Here is a 22,486-nt window from a genome sequence, read left to right as displayed (position 1 = left end):
CATTCCTATTCTCTGTACTTGCAGTGAATTATATTGGGGGGGTTCTTTCTCTGCAGGATTTAGGGATGAAGTAATGGCCTTATCACTGAATTCCCTGGCCTTTTCTGAGGTTTGTTCTGCAACTGCAGTATTCACTAAGCACATTTTTCAAACTGTACCTACAGAGATGAAGTAGGATAGGGAGAAGATAAGGTGAAATGAGATATTGAAGATTGCATTCCAGGGCAAGAGCTGTTCTGCCTCTGCATTCCACAGTATTTTTGGTGGTGTTGATTCCATTTGAATTGCTGCAACCTTTCTCTTCACAGGGTGAAGAATTAATTCACTTAGATGGGAAGTGCTGTCCTGAATGTATTTCAAGTAATAGTTACTGTGTTTATAAAGAACATACCAAAGCGGTGAGTAGCCTGGTACTTTGGAGCGCGTAATAGCGAGTTCTTCTCGTAATGGTTTGGAGTAATTGGCTCTCCCTCGCCAGTTCTGAGAAGGATATTATTTGCAAGTGTAGCAGAAAAATAATCCCTTAATGTTGTCTGCGGATTGCTTTCACAGTTTACAGAACACACTTGTTTATAATGTGTGGATCTGCTGCAGAGTTTAAGTTTGCCTTGCTTTCCTTTGTGCAGTATAATCAATCATTTTCCTTTAATATTTAATGTACACACTCATAGGTTTCCTGCCCATCTCATGGAGTTAAAGATGCCTGACTTTAATCCTGTAAAGTAGAGGCTACATAGCTGGGGCAATGTACAGCTTTCTCCCTCTGTTTCCCACCGATTAGAAGTTTTACTGCAACAGGAGTGCGTGATTTTATGAGTATTTTCAAGGAACTTCCCTTCTGAAGTTAAGTAGAAAGGAAACATTAAGTATCTTGGTTTAAATATATCAGTAATGGACTTTTCATTGCTCTGATAGATGAGGACTGGGACTAATCGCTGCTGTTTGCCAACAGATGTGAGAAATAGGAAGTTTAATACTGTCTCGGGTTTTTAATGCTAATACTTCCCTTTCCTTCCTCAGATCTCTCTCTCTGGCCCTAGTGAGGTAAAACATATTAAGGTGTCGGGTTTGTTCCAGTTTGTGCTTTATCTCTCTTAAGAGAGGAACTGGCACGAAAGCTTCACGGCCGTTTGAAACGCTTGCTCTCTCTTCTCTGCCTTTTGATTTCCCCGTGCGGTGCCAGCACAGCCTCTGCCGCCGAGGGCGGCTTCGGTGGCCTTTCGAGACGAGCAAGGGATGCAGATCGCAGGGGAGGGGAGCCGTGGGTGCAAGATCTGTCCCCTCCGTCGACTCGTAAAAGTAAACCGGTGCCAGATGCGATGGGTAGTTTTGAAGAAAACCGGTGCGATACCCTTTCATCTCTGTGGTGTTCCAGCCAGTCCTTGGTGATGGAGAACAAGGAAATAGAAGAGGGGAGAGGAAGTAAAATGCTATCAGGGTTAGGAAGAGATTTAAAGTGTGGCAAAAAGGTCATTATGCAGAGACGTAGATTCAGACAGAGGACAGATTAGGGGCATCTATCTGTTCAGATACAGAGCAGATACAAGGACTTGCTACCGGTGTGAAAAAGAAGTAGACAGGCCAGGGAGAAAAATGTGGAGTCAGGAGAAAACGCTTTGAGTCAGAGACAACGAAGGGAGGTGAAGAAGTAAAAAAGATTTACTGCTAACTGGGAAACACCCTGCTTTGGAGGGAGTGCTGAGAGGGAAGGCGTTCAGGTGTTCAGGGGCCGAGGGCTCTTCCCAGCAGGCGCTTTGCCGGCTGCCTTGTCGCGGCAAGGCGGAGAGGGCCAGAGGGTTAACGGCCCAGAGGAGCGCAGGCCCAGGTCGGCAGGCCTCCGCGCTGAAACAGCCCCAGAAACGTTTCCTTTACCGCTAGCACTGAGGTAGCCTTGCAGTTTACCCGGAGGTTGCTGTGCCCGGCAAAAACGCTTTGTGCCAAGGCTCTCCTTCGCTACTGATGCTGGCCGTCGGGTGTTTCTTGCGCAGAACAGAGAGGCGTGGGAAGAAGGGCCGTGCAGAGAATGCGAATGCCGGGACACGGAGGTGATCTGCTTCCAGCGCTCCTGCCCGCCCTGCCCGCCGGGCAGCCTGGCTGTTGAGGCGGAGGGTGACTGCTGCCCGCGCTGCGAGCCAGGTACAGACCCGGGGTCGATCGTTTCTTACCATCGCTCCTGTCGGGTGGGAGCGGGTACGTCGCATATACCTCATACACGTCGCATATACCGCCCTCGCTTCCCCAGTACCGGTCCGATGCCTGTGCCGAATTTTAACTCCTCTTTGGTTTGCAGTTGCTCGTTAACTGGTTTCCATACAATTTAATTACAATTCTCGGAGAGGCTTAGGGCTCCATCCAAAGGCTCCCTCTGACTTCCCCTGGTTTAAATGATAGCTTTCTTTTGGCGAAAGCGTTTCTCCTTGGGGTTGGTGTTTTTGGAAATGTTTTGTCTTTTTCTTTTTTCTTCAGCCTGAGTTTTGTAAGGCGGGGGACTGCACCTTTCTGAATCCTCACGTGGGTTTTGGTGTTTCTGAGCTCCTGATTGTCTCTTGGGAGCAGAAAGAAGAACGAACCTGCTTACACTATTATGCCACAAGCTCACCTAGGGCTGAATGGCTGCCAGTTAATAATTGTTTGGAAAGGTTAGGATAGCTGTAGCTTATATGTTAATTTTGCATATAAATTCATTTTTCTCCAGGATATTGTCATCCTCCTTGATTTGCATTTCATAGTTGGTAGGCTTTAGCTGTGGTTTGCTAATTTTTCTTGTTGGTAGCTCTTCTTGTTGCGTTCATATAACTTTGGTTTTATCAGAGTGTTCCAGTTAATGTTTTATCTCAGTAAAAAGAAAATAGCTCAACAGTTTAATTATGCTGTCATCTGCAGGAGTGCCTTGGCACATTTGCCGTATTAATGTCTTAAAGCTTGTTATTTACTGCATGCTAATAAAAATGCGAAGCACTACAAATTGAGAAGTGAGGAAAATGGGGTTTGGATAGTTCAGATAAAATTGTCCTGGATATTCGAAAGGGAACAGCATCTGCACAGGCTCCTAAGGAGGGGACAGATTATAAAGTGCTTTCAGCACCCACTTGTTCCCCTTCTTATTCAAAAGTGCCACTACCTACTGGTTACCTTTGAAAATCTGGCCTCTTCGTTCAGCTTCTGTAATGGTAACGTTTTGGAAATTACAGGCTTTGAAGTCATGGTAGTGGACATACAGAGCCAAACTTGCATTTTTGTGTCCTAAAAGGTAAATGGAAAATTCATTTACTGAAGCCTGCTGTTTTCCCTCTGTCTTCTTCTGTGTTGCGTTGGGCGGAATGAGAACCAAATGCAAAATCCAGCCTGCAGCAGTTCAATCTGTGAGCCCAGAGCATCAGTCCTTAACGCATCTGCTTCGTTAAAGCCAGGAAAAATTTATTGCTGCTTCTCACAGATGTGCTGGGGGAAGCAGGCAGAGAGAACCCATTCATTCTCAGCCAGTGTAAAGCATCTAGCCCTAAGCATAGCACTATTTATGTAAAAACTAGCAAACATGCCCTCTCACTGAGAACATTTGGTTTGGAGCAGAGGGAATTTTTTTTCTACCTAGAGAAAAGTTGTCCATTCTGTACCTCTCCACGTAGTCAGTTCATTGTCAGACTGGAATGACGGGGCTGCATATACCTTTGGAAAGTTACTGGAAAGAAATGGGTGGAGACAGAGCCTCCTATTCATTCCTCCTGTTTATCACTGTGGATTCATGGTTATCTTCAACGGCATGTCTTCCGTAGCTCTTGATTCCCAACTCTTTCCTTAGGTACATCTGCCTGGAAACCTGCAGGTTATTTAGTGTAAATGAAGAAGAGTTTTCAGCATCGGGACCCTTTTTGCTGACTTGTCAGGAAGGAACAGACAGCTTTTCTTTCAGCAAGCACAAGTAGCTCAGTAGTAAAGTGAAAGTAGTCCTTCTCTTGGCCTCTGCAGAGAGAGCAGCCATGTCATCGGAGAGAATATCTGTGGTCAGGAAATGATTGCTACGGTGCCGTGACATAAAGCTTTTCACTGGAGAGGTCTGCCACCTGTACTTCGACCTGGTGTGGACACAGTCTTGACTTACTGCAGGGTTTGACTGAAGGAAGCTCAAATTCAGGTTGTTTCGGACCATTAATTCCTGATGACTTACGATTTTTACTGCTGAGAAACCGTGTGGACAATGAATTTCCTTTTTATCAATAGTCAGAAAATGTGAGTTTGTGCAATAAATTCTCACATACTAGAATACAGCAACATAATATTTAGCCCCTTTCATGCAATCTGGGAAAAAAAAAAACACGCCAAAACTAACACACCTTACACCACAGACAGAAATAACTAATAAATTTCACTTTGATTTTGGAGTATGCACTGTTTTGTGCCTTCCTGATTGAAAAGACTGCTGACGGTTTTTACCTTTGTGTCCTTTCTTTGTGCCAGCTGAGTGCCACCCAGATTGTTTGACCTGCTCTCGGTCCTTTGACCACTGTAACGCCTGCCGAGACGCAAGGAGGCAACTGCAGAATGGGCGCTGTGTGGAGACGTGTGACTCGGGCTTCTACCAGGATGGGGGCTCTTGCTTAGGTAATTTCTGCAAGGGGTTATAGCCTGTCAGATGCCTGTCTTCTCTGTGGCTTGCTGTGCTTTATGATAAAGAGATCACCAGGCTCTTTTTTGAAAAAAGCATTCAGGCACATACTGCCTAGCAAGCATGGGCTTAACAGTTCAGGAGGTTTCGGGCAGAAGCAAATTCTCAAAACTCTTTTGCCAAAATGAGGCAAAATTGTCTCCTTTGATCAGAGCAGGGGAGTCTGGCTGCATCAAGACGTTTGGGATTAATACATCTTTACTCTTTCTCTCGGAAGCCTGCAATGAAACATGCTCAGCCTGTACCAGTGGATTTGAGTGCTCCTCGTGCCAGACATCCCTGCTAATGAAGAACGGGCAGTGTGTGACTTTGTGCGGGAAGGGATACTTTCAGGATCAGCTCCTCTGCACAGGTAACTCAAAGCAAAGAAGACTGCAACACTCTGTGATGGCAAAACAGCAGACGAAAGTGGTACCCGAGCTCTTAGATATAGTCTCTGTTGAAGGACCTGCTGTTGACATAGGTGTTAATGTTCACCCTAGAGTAAAGGAAGGAGTGAACAGAGGAACTAGGTCATACAGTGTAAAATTGATTACTGCTCGAGGAAATATTCATTAAAATTCCTCAGCAGATCAGTTCTGTTCGTCTAAAACTCTCTGCTTTTGAACACTGCGGTTTTTTCACCACTGTCCTCTTTCAATTCAGAATTTTCTGTTGGAAATATAACTGTGGTTTTTGTGGTGTTAAGCGTCCAGAGCAGGGTGTATGCACTAGTTTTACTAAGGATGTAACACCCTGAGCGATGCCTGGCAATCTGATCCCTGGGGGTTTTCTTTGAGTTCAGTGCAGACTAACTGCAGCTGCTAATGCCAGCCCTTTCAGGAGACAGTGCTTTGAGGCATGCAGAAAATTCCTTGGAGGGATGGGGGATTGGTAGAAGTCAAAAAAGCTCACAGAAAATACTTTTTTGAAAAATTTTTTGCTTTGTTTTGCCATTCATTTGTTTCATCTGGTGCGCTCTTCCTGAAAGTCGATTGGACTAACTGTTCTCAGGAAGCATATTTACAAAGTAAATTAGTAATTCTATAAAACACTGAGATGTGTCTAAATCCTATATGTTAGTGATCGGAAAGACTGAGAATAAGAATGTGAAGTTACAGTTTTCTCTTTGATGGAAGTATGATAGTGCTTTTATGAGGTTCTCCTGCTCCTTTGAAATTTTTGTACTTTTCCCAAACTGTAAGGCAGTGGCTTTTTCATTGTGACAGCGTAATTGTTTTCTCTAAAGTTAACACTTTTCTCCTCTTGATGTTGGCCTTTTTAGAAGGCTTCTAATTATTTCTGCAGCTCTAATCCAGCAGAGGAGTGGAGCACATGCATAAATTCTTAAGCCATCACTTTAATTTCTTTAGAACCAGCCTTCTTGCTTAAAATTAAATGAAGGCTTAGGGCTTTTGGCAGATTTCAGGGAAAAGCACTTTATATTGTAAGTCCAGCATCCTCTTCTGAAGTGGTTTTCCTTGAAGAGCTGACCATTTGTTTCATGTTTTGAAAGTCTGAAAAACCTTTGTCCTCCAGCAGTGCCTATAGACTAGGCCCCATTGTGCATTAGAAGAGAGACACCCAGTCCAAAAGAATTTATAGACTTAAGTATCAAATAATCTTCTACTTCATTTGGTTTTATTTTACCATTTCCTTTCCACCTGCTCCTGGTGTTTTAATTGGCTGTGCCCATGTACTGCTGAAGCGGTAGAGAAAGGCTAAGGTTTCATTTTATTACTGGTTTGTAGATTACTGAGTGTACATTCCATCCAAATTTGCAGTCACGCATGCTTGTAGCTGAAAGTTGCTGGGAAAATTTGTTCCTATTTCCTCGAGGGAATTAAACCAATTTGCTTTAGTTCTGCCTGGCTGCATTTTCTGCATAAACTCAAACCAGTGGAGAAGGTCTTAAATTTCAGTTACGGTCCATAATTCATCGCCATTCACTCTTTCTTTGTATCCTCTTTATTTTTACAAATCTCTAATCTGATTGTCCAGACGGGCTTTAGACTGTTTAGAAATATTTTTTTCATAATGCTTTTAACTTCTACAATAGGCATGTTCCACAATCACAAAAAGGATGAACTAGACTGTGTTAATTGCTATGGTTCCAGTAAACTCCCTTTTGAGGAATTCACTCTGGAGATGAAAAAGACCTGTAAGACCAGGTTTCTTACTCCACCCTATTGTTGAAACACTGTTGTCTGCATTGTAACAAAACACAATCTTTCCTTTCGTTCGTGTTTTATAACATCTGGTCTAATTGAATCTCTTTTGAATTTTGGAATACAGTTGTTTGATCTCTGCCCTATTTTAATCTTACACCAGGGTTGTTTCCTGCTGCTGCCCCTCCACCTGCTCTGTAAAGTATTAAAACCATTAAGAGAAAGCAAAGTTGAGGACAAAAGGTAATACATTCAGTTACGTAGGAGAGTATTTGAAGATCATGGATCGCTTTGTATCAGGCTTAGAGCAGAGCGGTAGACGAAGTCTTCCTTGTCAGAAATAGGCTGTGGAAACAGTTAAGAACCCCCCCACCAAAAGCAAAGCAAAAGGAAGCAAAAATAAGACATGTCTGCCTGGTAGAACAGAAGGGCTCAGAGGACTTGCAGTGTTCAGTGCTCTCACTGCTTTTTTCTAACTTAATTATTTATGTTTTCAAGATTATTCAAAAGCCTAGGCAGAACTCAAGTGTTTCTGCTTTGATCTCCCACAAGGCGAATGCTGAAATGTGTAACTTGACACTAACAGACCCAGCTCACTCTGTAGCAAAGCACTTGAATTTTTATTCACGACCTGTTGTTTTTCTCTGCCATACCTGGCTGTGGAGACTCACCTTGAGGATAAACAACTGAACATGACTGAGCTGAGCTTGTCCAGCTGATGGTGAGGAGGGCAGGGTGGAGGTGGTTAATGGTACCATGCAGCACGGGGCGATTGGACCCCATCTGTGCTTTGCCAAAGCCAAGCAGTGACTTCTTACTGTGTTCTTGCTGGGTTGCCATTTGCATCAGCCTTCCTGGTGTCGTCAAACCGGGGGATGTTATATCTGCACCGATGCAGATGAGAGACAGTTTGGTGAGTGGATCTTTAATTGGTTCTCTGTCTTATGGTCAATCATGAAAGAACAGAAACATCACTTTGCAGGACCTCTCCTCTCCTAAAAGGCTGGGCTTGTGTCAGTTCTGTGTGACTCCTACATTACACCCCTGCAACTCCGGAGTAACGGAGCAGGGAAAAAGACCCGTTGGCTCAGGAGACTCTGGAGTGCCGTTGCTTGAACCAAGAAGTGAGACCCTGGAAATTTCGTCTGTTTAACATTGATTTTCTGGAAAGACATGTACTGCAGCTTAATGAATACCACCGTGTCAGCTGAGGCAGAGTAATTGCACACCCTATTGCAACTGGAAGGTCGACTATATTCTTTTGAACATCTTTCCTTCAGCAGCAGTGTCTGGTTAAGCTGCTGGGTCTTGCCTGTAAGTCCAGTATCCACACGGAAGGGAGGAGGCAGTGCAAAACGGCCCCAACAAATCTGAACTGAAAATAGCCAGGGGGGGTGAAAACAGTTTCCTGGCGATGCAATCACTTCTGTTGATTTATTTTCACGCAGCCACTTAGTTGCTGTAGGCAAAAAGTGTTTTAGCTGACAGTGGCTCATTGAATGCTTCCATTTTTTCCTCTGCTTTTTCAGTGGAGTTGGTGACTGGCTGTTTGGGCGAGGAGCAGCTGTCGAGTCTGGCGGTGATCCAGTGCTGCAAGAGCCAAAGCTTCTGCAGGCAGAGTGTGCGCGAGTGTGTATAAACACAGGGCAGGAATGGGTTGGGGCTGCTGTTCCAACTGCAGGAACCCGGGTCCTACAGGCTGAGGGTGCACTGCTTACAACTCCAGCTGCGGTTGTACCGTCTGACGGCAAACAGAGTGGAGATACTGGCTGGGATTTAATAGCTGCTGGACTTGTGACAGTAAAGTCCTCAAGATGTCAAAATAAACTGCTTGGTGCCTGTCATTGCAAGCACGAGAAATGAAGTATTGTATCTGTGGAGTGTGAATCAGGCTGTGTGTGTTTGTCATCTGGAGACTGGCAGCTGGTAACTCCAGGAGGCACTTGCCACCTCACATACAGAAACGGCTGTGTCAGAGGGGTCCGTGGAGCCTCTTCCTGGGGAGGACTTGTGCAGCAGAGCTGCTGGTTGGAGCAGTGCATCAGAACCGAATCTCTTGCCACGAGCATTTTTTTTTGTTGTTGACCACCTTGAGGAAATTGTTACCAATCCTGTACTTTGAGTCGTTTGCACTGCCTCCAAATGCTAAGTGTGTCTGCCTTGCTAAACATCGGCTGCGTTCTTTCTCCTTTCCTTCCTTTCTTCCAAACTCTGCTACTTAGATTCCTTCTCTTGCTGTCTCAAAGAAGCCATTTGGACCTGGTCTCTGTCTAGTAGCTTGGAGTCCAGAGCATCTGTTTCATATGAGTTTGCAAAATTCACTGCAGCTTCTCAGAGGGTCTGATGACCACTGGTAGGTTGTACTTCGTCTTTACTTCTCTCACTGTAGCCTTTCTGTGGCTGAGATACCACAGAAGTCGTCCCCATTCTAGGGAGACATGCAGTTTAACACAACACCTGCCTCACTAGAAGACTTGAAAGCTGCTGTGATACCCACGAGTGGATTTGCAGGATCTTTGTAAAGGGCCAGAGACAGCCAACTGGGAACTGGAGAGAGGAAGTGAAGATCTTCAACTCCTCCAACCTGCAGACTGTGCTGGTTTGTGTTATTACCTGGCTTGAGTCTAGAAGTTAACAGGTTTCCCCACTAGAAGTATGGCACTGGGAGTGCTCTTAGCCCACCTTGTCTAAAACACCCTTCCTTCTTGTCTCGCTCCCTTTCTTGGTGGCTGTGTTTAGAGTAACATTTGTGATGAGTTGCTTTTGGCAGCAGAGAACGGGGGAGTGGGCTGGGCTGGCCTGTCTGTTGCTCTGTTAGCCCTGCGGCCACATGTCCGTAGAAAGGCTTAAGACAGCCAGAACCAGGAGGGAAGGCGAGCTGGGAGGGAGGGTTGTTCGCACTGCAAGTAGCTGTGGGCAAGCACAGTGGTGGTGGTGACAAAAGCCGAGCAGAACGGCCGGGTGCGGACCATGACGGAGAGGCAATACTGCTGGGCACCATCTCCAGAGAAGAGCCTGGGATGTGGATCCAGCCATGTCCAAAGACCTTTCTGGCATGGGTGTTGTTTATGGTAGACTTTATACCCAGCAAAACGTGTGGCACTGGCGAGAGGTGAAGACATTATTTTGACCTACACAGAGGCACAGCTTGAGGCAGCTGCTTGAGAGAAGAGATTGAGGTGTGGATGTGCTTGGGAGCACTTGGTCTAGTGCAGGCAGCAAAAGGTGTGCGGTGGGAGCCGAAGCACTCCCAGTGCAAGTTGGCCCAACTGATCTGGCCTTCATCAAAAGTGTGTTTTTAATACAGCTGTATGCAAGGCTGCCTGTTCAAAAACAGTCTGAAGGCCAGGCTGCCGGAGAGAAAAGTGTCTCCTGGAAAGGAGCAGCATCTCCAGAGAGGACTTGAGAACTTTGCAAATAGTGGGGTATGTTCAGATGTGTCAACGTATTGAGTCAGGTTAACAGCGAGGGGCTCAAGCTGTGCAGTGGGAAGTCTCTAATTAGAGGATCCGAGTCCTGTTGTCCACTCTTTCAAAAAGATGTTCAAAGTTAGAGTGAGCTCAGAGAGGAGCAAAACACTCGCATCTGGAAGGTGAAGTGAGGACATTTCAGTACTTGGGAATTTACAGCCTGAACTCAGACTCTGCAGTTAACTTTCGAGTGTAGACATGCCCTGAGAATCATCCGAGCTGGAATGAGATGCAGCTTTTTATCAGCAAGGGAAATGATCGACCGGAGCAGAAAAGCGTGTGCAATCTCTGCCTCAGGATAGGATGTTTGGTATTCATTGTGTTGTGATTCAGCCACAGTTAAATGCGCTTGATAGTGGTGACGATTCTTTGCTGTAGGAGTTGGGGGGAAGGTCCTTTCGGGTGCAGGATGCCCAGCGCCCTTACGAGACGCTCCTCACATAGGAGTGTTCAGGAACTAGAAGAGCCATGGCGTTCTGGAGGGATGAGGAATAAGGGAGAAGGGGGAGATGGAGGAAGATGAGAAGGGGGAAAGCAAACAGCTAGTTACAAGGCAGTAGAAGAAGACGAGAAAAGGGAAAATAAACAAAGGTGGAAGTGTGGAGGAGGAACACGCAGGATGTCGAAGGACCACGTGCTGGGCATGAACTGGCATGGCCCCTGTCTTGGCCCCCTAAACACTCCCTGTTCTAACCCCGTGCGTGTCACGTCACATCGCTGTGTTTCAGTTCCCTGCCTATGCGATGGAGACGATAACACTTCCCTGCCTTGGGGAGCGGTGAGATCCACTGAGATGGGGTGTTTATCTTACGCTCTGCAGTGTGACTCATACATAAGCGCAAACATAGGTGCTTCGTGTCATTAATTAACAAACCCAAGAGCAACTACGGCCTCAAGCAGGCAGAGGCAGCATAGAAACCATGCAAAACCGGAGTGAGATGGGAGCAGTGGTGGTCACTGGTTTGCTGTAAACCTACTTAACGCCTGTTATTGGGGAGAGGATCAATTGTCTCTCACTTAGGGGGTTTATTTTGGCAAGAAGGTGTTTGTTTTTGTCACTGTTCTGTATGTAAATGTGCTCTTAGTTATGTGGATGAGCTGCTGCGGTGTCCTCTGGTTCCTGCGTTGCACCGAGACCACGCGCAGATGAGCTTTTCTTGGGTGGCTGCAACTTTAGATGTGTTTGTGGATGCAGGGAAAATGTCAAAAAGTTCTGTTTTCTCCCACCTGCTGTGGCCTGGGAGTGAAATAACAACCCGCCTTGTTGTGAAATAATAAATTTAAGAACGTCTTTGGAACATATTTGGGTGTAATCGAGGAAAAAAAACCTAATAGCTAAAAGCACTGTAATTTGCACAGTTCCTGCAAGCACTGCAAGCACAGGATTGAACATGAGTCTGTGTCACAGATTCCATAAACAGTAACCACGGTGAGCTGAATTTCCCTCACAGCTGGGCTTGTACAGTTTCGAATAAGGCGGCTCGTTCAGCAGCTCTTTTGGGAGGCAGAATCGATCTCCATACAGTTATTAGTTTAATTGTAAGACGTCATCCTGCTCAAGGCTCGCTCTGTTCTGCCTATGCGTTCCTGTACCCCGATGCCACAGAGAGGGCATTTGTACTGCCTGCGTTGCAGGAATGTGATACACTTCAGGAATATCTGAAACGTTTCTGTGTCCCAGCCATGATACATGACTCATCCAGAGAGAAAAGTAGCTGGTGTCTCAGCTCAGAGAGGGAATGCCCCTTCTTTTCTGCTGGCAACATCAAGGAAAAGATACGCAGTGCCTGCTGTACCGGACCTGGGACCCACTGCCCACCTTTCCCCAGGAGTTCCTCAGTCTGAGCACATGAGGACTGAGGACTTAGGACTTAACAGTGTTACCAACACTCCTCCTAATCCGATTACAGCTACAGAAACTGCTCTGATGTATACTGCGTGTCGTATTGCACGTACAAAATGAAGCTGTAAGTTGTACCCCTGAGATGGCTTGCATGGAAGAGCAGAGGGTTTTCTGTTTTGTTTTTTCTTTTCTGAACCAGTGAATGCCTGTGGATTCAAGGAACAAAACTGCAAAAAAAGTGAATTACGGCAAACTCTTCACTTTAAAGAGATGATTGACAGTTGGTTGTTTCTTAATCCTGCACCTTTCTTTCCTGCAGCTTGTCACGCGTCCTGTTCCTCATGCTGGGGTCCTGCTGAGAACAATTGTTTGTCCTGCAAAGACACATCACGCGTGCTAAAAGCAGGGCTCTGCGTGGCCAGCTGTGGGCAGGGATTTTATACGAAGGATGGAATCTGCAGCGGTAAATAGCTCTTTTCTTCTCCAATTGCAAGAAGTTTGAGAAATGCTTTGCAAAAAAGGAATCAATATTTCATTTAGCCATGCAGCAGCTGTGATTATATTCATGTCTAGGAAGCCTTATTTATGCACCTTGTGCATAAATATCGGATGAGGAAAGCTGCTGTTTGTTTGTAAGATTATTCATTCATTTAAGCTAATCACGTGCTGAAAGGTGTAAGGTTTTTTCGCTCACTGAACAGCTTGAAAGCCTAACTGAGTTGTTTCTGAGGGCTTGACAAATCCATTTGTCTGCAGAAAAAAAAAATGGCCTTTGCCAGCAGGTTTCTGTAAATTTGATTATAATTCAGCATCACAGTTACTAATACCTGTAACAACAGATGAGACTTGGGAGCCGGGAAGGTTTGCTGAGAAAAGGAGAAGAGGTGGCTGGAGGGAATTAAAAGACCTAAGTCAAACAATCATGAAGGGGAAAAAAATCTCAAACAAATAATCTTAAAATTTGCCACAAACATTCAGGTCAAGTCTGGGTTTCTGCTGGCAGCCACCTCCAGCTGCTTTGAAGGCCTGTCCCGGATGGTCAGTAGAAGTGCCGCAGAGGTTGTCTGTCTTCATGCCCATCTGTCTGAGCCACAGCTAGCTAGAGAGGCCTTAAAACCTGGAGCACGTTGCCAAAATTGTTGCTCTTCTGGGCACTTCTGGAGGAATTTCGCTTTGACCAGGTTCCCCTTCAGTTTGGTTGATGTCTATATCAGTAAATTTTACTCACCTGTGTTTTGAAGCATGCAGGCTTGAAATCTTACATCTGTAGCTGAAAATCATTTAAGCTCAAAAGGAAATTTAACTTAGATGGCACTTGGCCTTAATTTTGATTTTTATTGCCAGTCGTTTCTCAAAACTCCATAGCTGTTCCTCACAACCTCTGGGATTTAGGCCTTTCATCTTCTACCAAAAACATGCATTTTGATACCCAGCTGGAGAGCTGTAAGCTGTATTAAAGGGAGGCTGTCTGACTGGTGAAAAGAAACAAAAATTGGTTAAGTGCTTGGCTTGGTAGTTCTACTGACTTAGGGAAGCCAGAGTTTCACAGTGCTCTTAGACAGCAGGTCAGTTAACTTCAGAACTGAATGCGCTGGAGACCACAGGAGTCTATAAGGAACATCATCATACTTGATTTTAGATGCATTTTGACACTTAGAACTTTGACTTGAAGAAAAGGGGGAGGGATGAAATTACAATATTTTGGATCAGCTTTTCCTCCATCTTTTACTTCCTGAAGAGTCTGATAACCAACGCTTGTTGTACAAAGACACGTAAAGAGTTATGAGATGGTTCTTGTACATGAAGTTGTTCAGAATGGTACTCCCTGTTCACAGACCGTTGGTGAGAAGGAACAACATACTACATTAGCTGGAGAGGGTTGTGTCAGGAGCGGAGGGAGGGCTGGTGTAGACCCGTTTCTGGTATTTGTACTTACTCAGAGTCCTAGATGGGATACAGGTCAGTAACTACCTGTCTGCACTCACATGTCTACCCCCGTGAATGTCACTGCTTATTCCAGAGAAGTGTGAAAGGTTAAACGTGCTGGAGAGGAACGTTTAAAGATGCTGTTCTCACAAAGAAAAGACAAGGCATGGTTTGGCTTTATTTTATCTGTGTGGCCAGGTGGATGGCTCTGTTATTCTTTGCTTACTGAATGCACATTTCATTAATGAACTGTCCTTTTTGGCAGCTTGTGACCAGTTCTGTGAAACATGCTATTCAGACCAACCCAGGTGTTTGGCCTGTGCGTCAGATAAGTTGTTACATGATGGGAGCTGCGTTTCAGAGTGCCCGGACGGATATTTCCCAAGTAGCAACAGAAGATGCAGAGGTAAGAGGCATATTTGCATGACCTTTTCTAAGGCTTTCAAGGCACCCTCCACATGCTGTCTTCTTTTCCCTAGGTGTTTACCTGTGGGGAGGCAATGTTAAGAGCACAGAAGTGCAAGTAGGGACGGGGAATTTGATTTTTTGTTTTCTGTGGTTCGCTTGTGGTAGATAGTTTTAAATAACCTCTTTGCCTTGCCAAGCATATTAAGACATGCTGAGTTACATATTCAAAACACTGTGTGAGAGTTATTACCGTTAGTAGTTATTAATACACGTGCACTTCTGCTCTCATTAGTTCACACAACTGAATATCATGCCAGCTGGGAGTTTTCATGGTTGGCTGGAGGAGGCTGTAGTCAGCAAGACCACTCTCAATGAGAAAAAAACGGGGTATTTCAGTTCTGTGTACTCTGTTTCTTTATCAGCTTGTCATGATTCGTGCTCCACATGTGAGGGACCTCTGGCCACTCACTGCACCTCCTGTTCCTTTCCTCTGGCATTACGCCGGGGCCAGTGCCTGCAGGGCTGTGAAGAGGGTTTTTACCAGGATCACGACGTCTGCAAGGGTAAGCTATGTACTTGGAGTAAGTTCCCCAGCTGCTGTAAACCAGTGTATCTATACTGGCTTTTGTCAGGCTGTGCTCGGAGTACCCGGCTACAATGCTGATCCTTTATCCTGTGCTGAGCTGGTCAGTGAGTAATTCCTGTGTTTGCCTGCTGACTGTTTTCTGCTTTGAGAAAAAGCAAATTTTCTCAAATACTTTCTGCTTTCACACCCTCAGGATTTAGTGATCTTGGGGACTTTTTTTCTCTCTATGCTGTTGAAATAAATGTACGTTGCTTCCAAGTTTTTCTTGACACAAGTTAAGAGGTGGGTGAAATTCTACACACACCTAGTAAACCTGCTAACACTGATGTCATTCTTGCAGCAATGGAAAACCTGAAAATTTGGAAGGTGAATTTATGCTTCCTATGAGCCCTTCAGACTGTCATTTCTTGCTGTCTCTCCTAGTGAGATTGTGTTCACCATTGCACTTCCAGAAATTAAAGGAAAACTGACTGCCTGCGGCGCAGTACTGCAGTTTTTTCCCAACATTATTTGTTCATCGACTTTATTCAAGAAAAGAGCTGTTACTTGGCGGCGGCGGGGGGTGGAAGAAGTGTCAAAGCATTTTTCTGAAATCCCTGTTCCATTATAGAAAGTACAGTGCCCCGTCTCTTTATGGGACAGACTTTTTAGCCTGTAAGTTGCTGCAAATTGTATGCTCTTTGCCAGCTCTTTGAGTATCAGGCTGTCTACAGCGATACAAAACTGGAAAAAGGGATGAACAGGAGGACCCCAAACAGTTGTTTTCTCCCCTTCCTGTCTCGTGTTCACCACCAGATGCTCAGGTTTGCACGCTTGTCGGGCCTCGTCCATCTCTCTGAGAAAGCTGTCCTCAGAGCTGTGGCTCTGACTGCTCTCTCGACCCGTGCACAGGTTGCCACCCGTCCTGCCGCACCTGCGTCGGCCCGGGGGCCTCTCGTTGCCTGCAGTGCAGGGCGCCAGAGGACGTACTGCAGCCTTACCAGCCCGTGGAAGGAGCTGTACGTGGCCTTTGCCTCTCTCGCTGCCAAGCCCGGTTCTATGTGGACAGCACAGGAGTCTGCAAACGTGAGTAGAGGACGGGAATATCAGTTCAAAGCCTTCAGCACAGGGCTGCGCTGGATTTTAGGTGTTCAGGGTGATCTTGTACGATGCGTGGTTCTTACGTGCTTTGAGCTCCTGTGTTTGCCTTGTGACAGCCATCAACGTTTAAACGCGGTAACTTTCAGAATGGCATATACTAGTACTTTTGAGGGGAAAATATACTCTACGTATAATTTGTGACTAAAGGATTCAGGTGCATTTTTTAAAAAAATTATTGTCTTCAAGTCTGCACAGCTTAGCTTAGCTTTCTTTTCATTGAAGTTGAGTGTGTGACTTTTACCACTGACTTATTTTGAAGCAGGATCAATCCTTAAATCTTTTTTGAGAAAAGACTGAGCTGTCTCCTTATTAGCCCTTGGAGCAGGTCAAGACATCCCACGGCAGTCTTTCCTTTTGAGGAAGCTCTCCTGATAGAAGCCCTGCAGCACACGTGTCATCCCTGCTCCTGAAATACCAAGTAGGAAGCATTTCCTTGAAGACTAGAGTTTGGAAAAGAGGCTAACGTGGTGTACATTTGGGATATATGTGACATATGAGCTTTGTGGCAGCCGGTGTGGATATCTGTGCAACAAACATACTGCAATATCTTGAAAATAATGCAGAGAGAAGCAGGCTGAGAGGTTAGACGGTGAAAATCTTGTGCCAACACAGACCACTCTAAGCCTAAGGAGAAATGATACTTTCAGAAATGGCAATGATTTCCCTGTGTTGAGAGAGCAGTTACAGAGACAGTGACTCTACAGCACTTAGGTAAAGTAATAGCAATAACAATGCTACTGATGGTTGTTTCTTCCTGTTCAAAAAACATTTTCTAGAAGTGGACATAATTTAAAATCCATTTATTTTTATTTTATCTCTTCATCTCAACTTGATGGAAAGAGTCCGTACAAGCTCATTCTTTTTGCCTTAGGGGATCTTAAAAAAGGAAGAAGTGGTATTTTTTTTTTTTGGTGGAATGATTCCATCTTTAACAGTGACCTACGCAGACTATAAAGTGTCCAGTGCTTTGGACTCATTCCTGAAGGCATTAGTGTAGAGCCTCCAGTCCACGCAGTGGCTGTTCCTTGGCAAGTAACGGGTTTTCTTAGCCGAGTCCAGGTTATGGTGTAGAAACTGAGTGAAGAAATCCATATACCAGTGCCTCAAATGGGTGAACAGACCTGTACAAACAGGCCCGAGCAGAGTTCGGGGACAGTGCTGAATTATGTCATTGGGCAAGAATGCCGGCACAGCCTTTCATGTTATTAGCTCTGCTGTATAAGTAATGGCATTAGAATATTCATGCAGAGTTTTTAGGTGCACTTTTTTGAAAAAGTAAGCCCACAACAGATGTGTACCATGCCAACCTTACCTGTGCAGAACAGAAGCCCATTCATGTGTAGGTTAAAATGTTGGTCTTGAAAATTTTACCTGTGTGGTTGTGAATTTCTCACCATATCACAGAAATACCTCTATCTGTATTTTTCTAATGCTTGAAATTTCCCTGATGAAACTGTAAGAAATTTCTCTTTGATCCGATTTGAGTCGCTTGAGCCAAAGATAGTCCTGGAGACATTGTGTTTGTGATGAGGACCCCTGACTCCTCTCTCTGGCTCTCTGACAGGCAGCCTTATTTCTTTTCATTTCATTTCTCCACTCCAGCCCCATGTCTGTCTTGTCTCCCTAGAGGGCAGGAAGTCTCTCTTTGTGTTCAGCAGAGGCTCCTGCAGTGCAACCTCTGGCCTCGAGTCACTGCTCTAATAAATACTAGGTTTTTAACTAATGAGTTTATATGTTTATTTAATCAGATTACTTAGTTTAGAATGGCTTGTTTTAGGGTCTGTACCAGTAAAAGTGAAGAAGTCTAACTTTTTAACTGCACTCTTTTCATTCTTGCTGAATTGTCCTTGTAATGAGTGTTGACTTCACTAGCTGTCAAGTCAGGTGGCCAGCCCACCTCTATGTATATTTGCTCTTACTGCTCCAGAATGGTTGATGATAACCATGCAGTGATGCTGGATAGAAAATCCTTCCCGGAGTAACTGTAGGGTGATAGTGAAAGATGATTTCAGAACCTGGTAAGTTTGCAGAACCCCGGAGCTCTTATAGGGAGGAGAACGGTGTTACACAGCGTTGTGCATCTCAGCTTTCCGTTCCAGTAGTGAATCGTGTGGGTGCAAAGAAAGATTAAATACGCAGCTCTCTGCGGTTGCTCCTTATCTTCGAGAAACGGGCTATACAGCCTTTGTACTCCTGCCCTTTCTACCTTTCACAATCAGAGAATCCTGTAAAGGAAATACCTTCCTGTCATCATTGGGGAGAAAGCGATCAAGCTGTACTCTAGGACAGTAACAACCAAGATAAGCTAGAACTAATTTGTCTCTCTCTGTCTTCTTGTTTTTCCCTCCCTTGCAGAGTGCCACTCCTCCTGTGCAGGCTGCGTGGGGAACACTTCCCGGGACTGTACGGCTTGTCTGTCTTCCCACGTCCTGTTTGAAGGCAGATGCCTCTCTGAGTGCCCAGAGGGGCTGTTCAGCCACAAAGATCACTGCTACTGTGAGTGCATAGTGCAAGCACCTGCAGCGTATACTGCTCGATTCCATTGCATGCACGTTTCGTAATGCGTTTCTCATTATAATTAGAGATGCTGTCAGATTTGTATGAGGCTATTGAAGTATTTTCAGGGGAGAATAGGATAGTCCAATTTCAGGAAATGGAATCTCCTCCTAATGGGAGAGAGGCGTACACATTGAATCATACATTATAATCAGTTTTGCGCCTCTGGACTATTTCCCTGAAGATGTTTTGTGTTTCATTTCAGTAGGCTTGGATGATGTTCTTAGTCAACGTGCTGTGGCAGAAGAGATCTTTACTGGACAGCAGTGAAGCATGGGCTGCTTTTATTAGGCTAGATAAGCATATTGTCCCTACGTATTAGCTTTATTTTTAATCCACTCCTGGCTATAAGGCTGGGTTTAGAAAGAAGGAGTTCTGCAGATACAGGAGAAAAGCCCTTAGGTCTATGAAAATGCCTCATCAGTAGCGGGGACAGCATCATTTATTTGTGTGTCAGCCTTGCCCACCAGTCAACAAGTGGCCTTCATTCAGCTAGTTTGATCTCATCTAAGCAGATGACTGTGACTGCTGACCTTCTGAGTGACTGCAAAGGTTAAATCCTGTTTGCCACTTGCAGAAAATGGTGGCCGTTGGGGTATGCCGTTCGTTAAGAGCTGCGAAGTACAGTGGGAGAGGAAATGCAGGCCTTTGAAATCTGATTAGTCCCTTCAAGGTCATCTGAAAGTTGTGTGTTGTTTTGTAATAGGTTCCTTGGGTCAGACATCCACGTTTCTGTTCTGGCAGTAGGAGAGATTTACTGGTCGCTCCCCTGGGAGTCCTCAAGTTTAGAGAAAGAAACCTCTTCTAAAGTCCATTGCTCTATTTATTCAATTTATTCATCCAAGGAACAACTCTGTAAATACGTTTATTTGGCAGGCCATTGTAAAGATTCATCAGTTTTGAGGTTGTGCGCTGCCACTTTAGAGCTGAGGTAACTGCTGAATGCTGCGTTATGCAGTTTCAGGCTTATGTAAATGTCTTAGAAATAAAATTTCAGTGTCAGGAAAGAGGCATCTTTATGCCGCCAGCTTAGATCCCCTGCAGTTTTTTGAACAGTGAAGCTGTTAGTGTAGATGCGTCTAGAAAATGGATTCTTCCATTAGAACACTGAATTCACAAGCATGATTTCTGAGAAGCTGAGAAGGTGGTGGGACATGGCGCGTTAGGTCTTAAACACTGGAGCCTTATGCTGAGGCAGCTGCCAAATGCCCAGCTTCCATGTGGGGAGTGAGCAATTGTGTGTAGCCTGGGGGAGTCCTGAGGTGGGAGATTGATGAAGTTTTGTGCTTTTATTCATAGAAGAGCTTTAAAAGTAGTTTTTAAGAATCTTTTACAGATCATTAGCTGTAGTATTTCTATCTCCCTAGCATGGAAATCCTGGAAACATGGCGTCTTGTCTTTAAAGGTGGAATGATACAAAAGCAGTCCGAGTAAAATACTTTTGAGCAATCATAACCACTTTCTGTGCAATCTTTTTGTTGAGCTTTTAGCAGACAGAATAGCTGATGAGCTGGCGTGGCATTCAGGTTTTATAGGTTTCAGTTTGGGAGGGCTTTGTGCAGAAATCAATCCTGGGTTTTCCACTCGTGAATATCAAATTCATGCCGCTATGATGTTCGTACAATCCCAAGATGTTTAATTTATCTCCCCTGTGCATCCCACTGTCTTGCTTCTGTGCACAGGCATATGCTGGAGGGAGGAATAAAAGGGCCAATCTCTTTATATTTTGTATTTTGTATAGATCTATACCTTGATTAACGCAGAGAACAAATCACATTTTTAAATTGACAACTCATTTCTCATCTTGTTTATTCAAAATGAGGATGTAAGAGCCTTCCAAATAACAACTCTGCTGTCACTGATGCTATTAGATCATTTCATGTCCCTGTTTTGTAGGAGTAAATGATTATTATAGGGGCTGGCTTTCTGGGGAGGGGAGAGTGTAAGGTGGACTATACCAAGAGCGTAACAAGCATTGATTTTCCTATCCAGCCTGTCATCCATCCTGCAAGACGTGCCGTGGGCCTTCTGATTTGGAGTGCTTAACCTGCCATCCCCATGCAACTCTAGCTAGTGGAAAGTGCAGGACTAGCTGCGAGGAGGAGCAGTATCTCAACCTGGTGGGATATTGTGTGGGTAAGTAAGAGGAGATGGTGTGGGTCATACAGCGTGATGATCTTTCTGTGGCATTAACCAGCTACTTGAGCACACACCATGAAGAAATCAAAATGTCTGTTAGGAGTAAGATGTCACACAGGTGAAAATACCATGAGGAAGCTCTCCAGTGTGCACGGTATGTAGCAAAGCCGTTTGCCACTCCTGCTGTACGTATCTTTACTAGAGCTGCGTGAAGTCAGTTGCAAATTGTGTAAGGCAGGTAGTAGGAAGAGGGATGCCAGGTTCTCCTTTGCCAGGCTTGCTGCTGCACGGTTTGGTGTGAAGACTTGACATCACATGTATGGACCAGTATGTCTGGGAATCATCAGAGCATTCATATACTCATTAATATCATAATGAGCATACTCTTAACAATAGGACAGGCTGCAGCTCTGCTCTCTTGAGTGGCAGTGTGCTTGACTTTGCCAGGGCAAGGGCTTATCTGTGTCTCGCTCCAGTCTGGGCTTTACAGCATACTGCCTGTCACTGTAGAGCCAAGCCTGGGAGACCCAGAGCCAGGAAAGCTGCTTAGATCCTGCACAGAACTTCAGTAAAGTGAGTTAAGGAAACAGTTGTGATTCAGAGAAGCAGCTTATGGGGTCCTAAAGAAAAATTGGCGCAGCTAGCATTGCTGTGTGCATTTCTGGGAGGTAGTAGGATTTCTGTATAGGGGTTATACTTTGTGGGTGCTCGGTGCCTGCCTATAGGCTGTTGTTCTCAATTTAATATGGATGATTCTCCTTCACAGAGACTTCTTTTTGTTTGCATATATGCGTTGTTGGTTGTTTTTATGAAAGACTTGTTGCTTTGCTCTCCACAGATTAGTTTTGTGAACCACTTCTTCATCTTCCTTTTAAACACAGTTATTGCTTTGTCTGCAGAGAGAAGGGGGGGCGGGAAACAAAGTATCTGAGGAGTAGGAAAATATCCTAGAAGTGTTGTACAGCTCCTTAGGTATACAATAAATCAGGTTGGGTAATCATACAGTTGGGTTTCATACAGTCAAGTCATTACAACATGGAAATAGTTCAGCCTTTCAGTGTAAAGAGCTGTCTCTGCCCTGTAAAATTTCAGGGACTACAACGATACTTATTAATGTCCTGTCACGTCACAGCTGTATGCACTTTGTTTCTTCCACCTTATTTTCCCATTGCTTTGCATTATGCTCGCTATGAAAAAAGGCCTGTGAAAATGTGGTTTTCCAGCTGTAAATTTCATTGGAAAAACTTAGTACCGTTTGTCATAAGCCAGGATTCTTTTTAAGGAGGGTTTATTATGCTGCTTACTGCGTGCCACGTGCTTTAATTATCCCTTTGAGACTGCTGTTACCTGTAAGTTTAGCGAGGTTTCGTGGAGCAATAAGCCTGTTCCCCAAATCCCAGGTGTTTAGGTACATGTCACAGTGCCTGGCAATAATGGGGAGCAGAAATTGGCAACCATGGGCTCACTCAGGCGATGTGGTGGGCAAGGTTTGCCCTCCAGACACACTACACTGACAGTGATGAATCGTCTGCGAAGAACCTCGCCTGGCTTTCTGGGCTCCAAAGCAATTGCAGACTGATGATGCATCCTTTTCTTGCAAACTTGCAA

At 44.9% G+C, this 22,486-nt stretch overlaps 1 protein-coding gene across 1 annotated transcript in view; it reads left to right on the top strand.

Moving 5' to 3' along the window:
* FRAS1 (Fraser extracellular matrix complex subunit 1) overlaps positions 1–22,486 on the top strand; it is a gene marked incomplete at its 5' end in the record, with an annotated part of 109,965 nt that overhangs the window by 13,882 nt on the left and 73,597 nt on the right. The window contains 10 exons of the mRNA XM_010287739.1: positions 309–398; positions 1,989–2,136; positions 4,456–4,599; positions 4,881–5,015; positions 12,443–12,586; positions 14,315–14,455; positions 14,880–15,020; positions 15,935–16,108; positions 18,539–18,679; positions 20,732–20,875. Of these exons, the coding sequence (XP_010286041.1) occupies positions 309–398; positions 1,989–2,136; positions 4,456–4,599; positions 4,881–5,015; positions 12,443–12,586; positions 14,315–14,455; positions 14,880–15,020; positions 15,935–16,108; positions 18,539–18,679; positions 20,732–20,875 (1,402 nt within the window). The remainder of the gene's footprint in view (positions 1–308; positions 399–1,988; positions 2,137–4,455; positions 4,600–4,880; positions 5,016–12,442; positions 12,587–14,314; positions 14,456–14,879; positions 15,021–15,934; positions 16,109–18,538; positions 18,680–20,731; positions 20,876–22,486) is intronic.

Source organism: Phaethon lepturus, unplaced genomic scaffold (genome assembly GCF_000687285.1).
Source record: "Phaethon lepturus isolate BGI_N335 unplaced genomic scaffold, ASM68728v1 scaffold18615, whole genome shotgun sequence".
Lineage (NCBI taxonomy): Eukaryota > Metazoa > Chordata > Aves > Phaethontiformes > Phaethontidae > Phaethon > Phaethon lepturus.
The sequence above is the reverse complement of the archived record's forward strand: the minus strand, read 5'-3'. Positions and strand labels throughout refer to the sequence as shown.